General features: G+C 40.5%; 1 protein-coding gene across 1 annotated transcript; it reads right to left on the bottom strand.

Annotated features, from left to right (window-relative positions):
* Positions 1–437: 437 nt before the first annotated feature.
* Positions 438–2,741, bottom strand: LOC116979291. Its single transcript, XM_033030902.1, has 4 exons — positions 2,417–2,741; positions 1,863–2,145; positions 1,455–1,744; positions 438–492 (listed from the first exon to the last, which is right to left on the bottom strand). Exons 1-4 carry the CDS (start codon positions 2,638–2,640, stop codon positions 438–440), a joined length of 852 nt encoding a protein of 283 aa, XP_032886793.1. The 5' UTR covers positions 2,641–2,741.
* Between the last annotated feature and the right edge of the window lie 268 nt (positions 2,742–3,009).

The following is a 3,009-nucleotide window of genomic DNA, read 5'->3' as shown; positions in this document are numbered from 1 at the left end:
TCCCTCCCCCCTCCCACCAGCAGGGGCAGCAGAGAGAATGTCAACATTTTTTAAACATTAATAATTCTTTTATTTTTCATCGATGGAAGAAATACTCTTGTCCTGCGCAGCGGAGGTGGACTCTGAGTAAGATGGCCAAAAATCACAGCCGTAAGTGGCAGCGCTTTTTCAAAAATCATGAAACAGAAAAACAGGAAGTGATCATGTCCTTACTTTTAGTAATATAGATATAGTTCCATTCACTTTTATTTAAAGTGCAAGGTGCAAATATTATTCCCTACTCCTGACTATTATCCATCATGTGAATGACAATGATAGACTTGAAAGCACCACATGTGAACTTGAATTTCCTCCTCAGATAATGTAGTAATAAATATTTGCTGCATAAGCCCTCTTTGCAAAATGTCAAATGCTTTCTGGTGAGGCTTGTTTCATCTCTATTTTTCATTTGTTATGCCAGCTGATGAATTGGTGAATTCACTGTTCCTAAATCTGGTAAAGAAAAATGAAGGGTTACACCAAACCATACATATTTTGTGATATGGGATTTCCTACATTTTCTGGTAATTTCATCTTTTACAAAGGCTTCAATTTTATCATTGATGGGATGTAAACCATTACAGTTTTTGCCCGTTGCTTGAACACGTTTTGCAAAACTTCGCTCATTGTGTCAAAACTCTACACACAAGCAAATAAGACACAACACAGGGAAATAAACCATTCACATCCATGTCAAATTGAAACTCTGCTATCGAAACCTATACTCTGCTATGAAAACCTAACAATCCTTTGTCAAAACGTCACTCTGATGACAAAATGATACACACTTGCATCATATGAATACACTTTCAGATCAGCAGCAACACACTAGTCTACTTTATATAAAACACTGCAGTCTTTAATTTTCACTGTTTTTATTCAGTTCCACAGAAGGCACGTTTTCACAACAACCAAAAAATCAAATACTCAATACAGTACATTGCAGTACTGTACTTCACAGTACTGTAAATTCAGTTAAAGCAAAAATAAAACAAAAATAAAACCAAAAATACACTATACTGTAAACACAGAAAAACACGGCAATCGTTTGTAGGTGGGCTTATGGATCCTGCCGTCTGTTGGGGTCTGGCCACAGGATCTCATCCATATCGCAAGCAATGTATTCTCCCGCTAGGCATCGGGGAAAATATCCCCTTGTGTGCTGAATCCATCCATGGATTGACCTCACCTCAATGTCTCCGCAGGCCTGTTTCATTGCCTGCAGAAGAGGCATGCGGGCATGTGGTTGGCGGTCATATACACGCCATCTCCAAGTCGAAAATAATTATTCTATAGGGTTTAGAAATGGCGAGTAAGGGGGCAAGTATACCACTTCAAATTGATTATGGTTGGTGAACCAGGTCCGGACCAGAGCAGCCCGATGGAAACTGACATTATCCCAGACAACAACAAACCTGGGCTGCTCTGGTCTGTCCTGTACAGCTATATTATGAAGAGCATCTAGAAATGTGATGATATGTTGTGTATTGTATGGACCTAATTTTGCATGATGGTACAGAAGCCCTCGAAGGCCTATGGCGGCACACAATGAGATATTTCCCCCGTGCTGCCCCGGGCCGTGCACAATTGCCCTTTGGCCAATTATATTACGACCCCGTCGTCTTGTTTTGCTAAGGTTGAATCCAGCCTCATCAATGTAAATAAATTCATGAGGCTGTGCAGCTCCATCCATGGCCAAGATTCTCTGTAACAAAAAATACATATTGTGGATGGCTATGTGGTACTGATACAATGGTACATATTCAGCTGTTACTGGATTACACCAATACTTTATTGTAAATGTAAAGGACTGTAACACTTACCTGTACATATTCACGTCGAAGTCCTTTGACCCTGACACTGTTCCTCTCAAATGGGACCCTGTACAGTTGCTTCATGGTCATTTTGTGCTTTACCAAGATGCGTCTTATAGTGGTAATGCTTACTCGGTTTATGTTGTTGAACACTTGCCTATCTGCAAGTATTTGTTGCCGTAGCTGCTGGAGACGGATTGCATTGTTTGCTCTGACTAGGTCCACAATGGCAAGTTCCTGCTGTTGGGTGAACAGGCATTGGCGTCCACCCCCAGAAGGTCTTGTAGTCATTCTATAGCAAAATGCAACCACAAATTGTTATTGGTTTGCTTCTTTTTGACAGTACTGTATATACTGTACTTAATGTATATACCATACACTGTACTGAAACATCTCAATATACGTAATCACGGTATGTTTCACAAAACTACCACTTTTGTTCCAAAAGGAGCATTAGCCACCCTGCAATACAATACATGTGATACGGTAATGTGATATGGTAGTACTGTAAATACTCTAGATACCATCTGAGTAGAGTAGAAAGTAGAGAGTTGAAGACATACCTGTTTTCCAGTCGGAATGTCCTTATTATGGATGAAACTGTGCAACGGCTTAGATTAGGGTGGACTCTCTGCCCAGCTTCCCTCATAGTCAGGCCATGGTTTATGACATGGTCCACCAAAGTTGCTCTTATGTCATCGGAAATAATGGTCCGTGCATGGCCTCTTCGACCACGTCCTCCTCTTCCTCTTCCTCTACCTCTGCCTCTTGCTCTCCCTGCATCCATGCTTGCAAAGTTCTCAAAATGGCTTAACTGAGGCCTTTTTGTAGCTGGCTGATTGGTGTTCAGTGTTGTAAGTAAGTATTTTCAGGTGTGTATCTTAGTGTTTTCAATTACTCGATGTGTTTTGTATTTTGAATAGCTGTGTCTTCCCAATGGTACCCTGAGATTTCATTTTTGAACGAAGTGTCTTATGTATTAAATAGTGTGTAGTGTGCAGGAGCAAGTGTGTTGCAGAAAGGAGCAAGTGTGTTGCAGAATTGCAACTAAAGTGCAAAGCAGCGCTTTTGTTTAAGGTATGGTTACATGTGTTTAAGGTATAGTAACAAAAACTTCAAGTTGCGTTACTTTGGTCTAAGCATGGGTCTATAGTGT

Source organism: Amblyraja radiata, chromosome 12, assembly GCF_010909765.2.
Source record: "Amblyraja radiata isolate CabotCenter1 chromosome 12, sAmbRad1.1.pri, whole genome shotgun sequence".
Taxonomy (NCBI): Eukaryota; Metazoa; Chordata; class Chondrichthyes; order Rajiformes; family Rajidae; genus Amblyraja; species Amblyraja radiata.
This window is presented reverse-complemented; position numbering and strand designations above follow the sequence as displayed.

What these genes read in the sequence shown, in the direction of transcription:
- LOC116979291 (XM_033030902.1), bottom strand. Translation starts at nt 2,640, where the DNA reads ATGGATGCAGGGAGAGCAAGAGGCAGAGGTAGAGGAAGAGGAAGAGGA. An exon ending in ACATTCCGACTGGAAAACAG is followed by an intron (nt 2,146 to 2,416) that starts GTATGTCTTCAA and finishes ATTTTGCTATAG; the next exon opens with AATGACTACAAGACCTTCTG. An exon ending in TTCGACGTGAATATGTACAG is followed by an intron (nt 1,745 to 1,862) that starts GTAAGTGTTACA and finishes TTTTTGTTACAG; the next exon opens with AGAATCTTGGCCATGGATGG.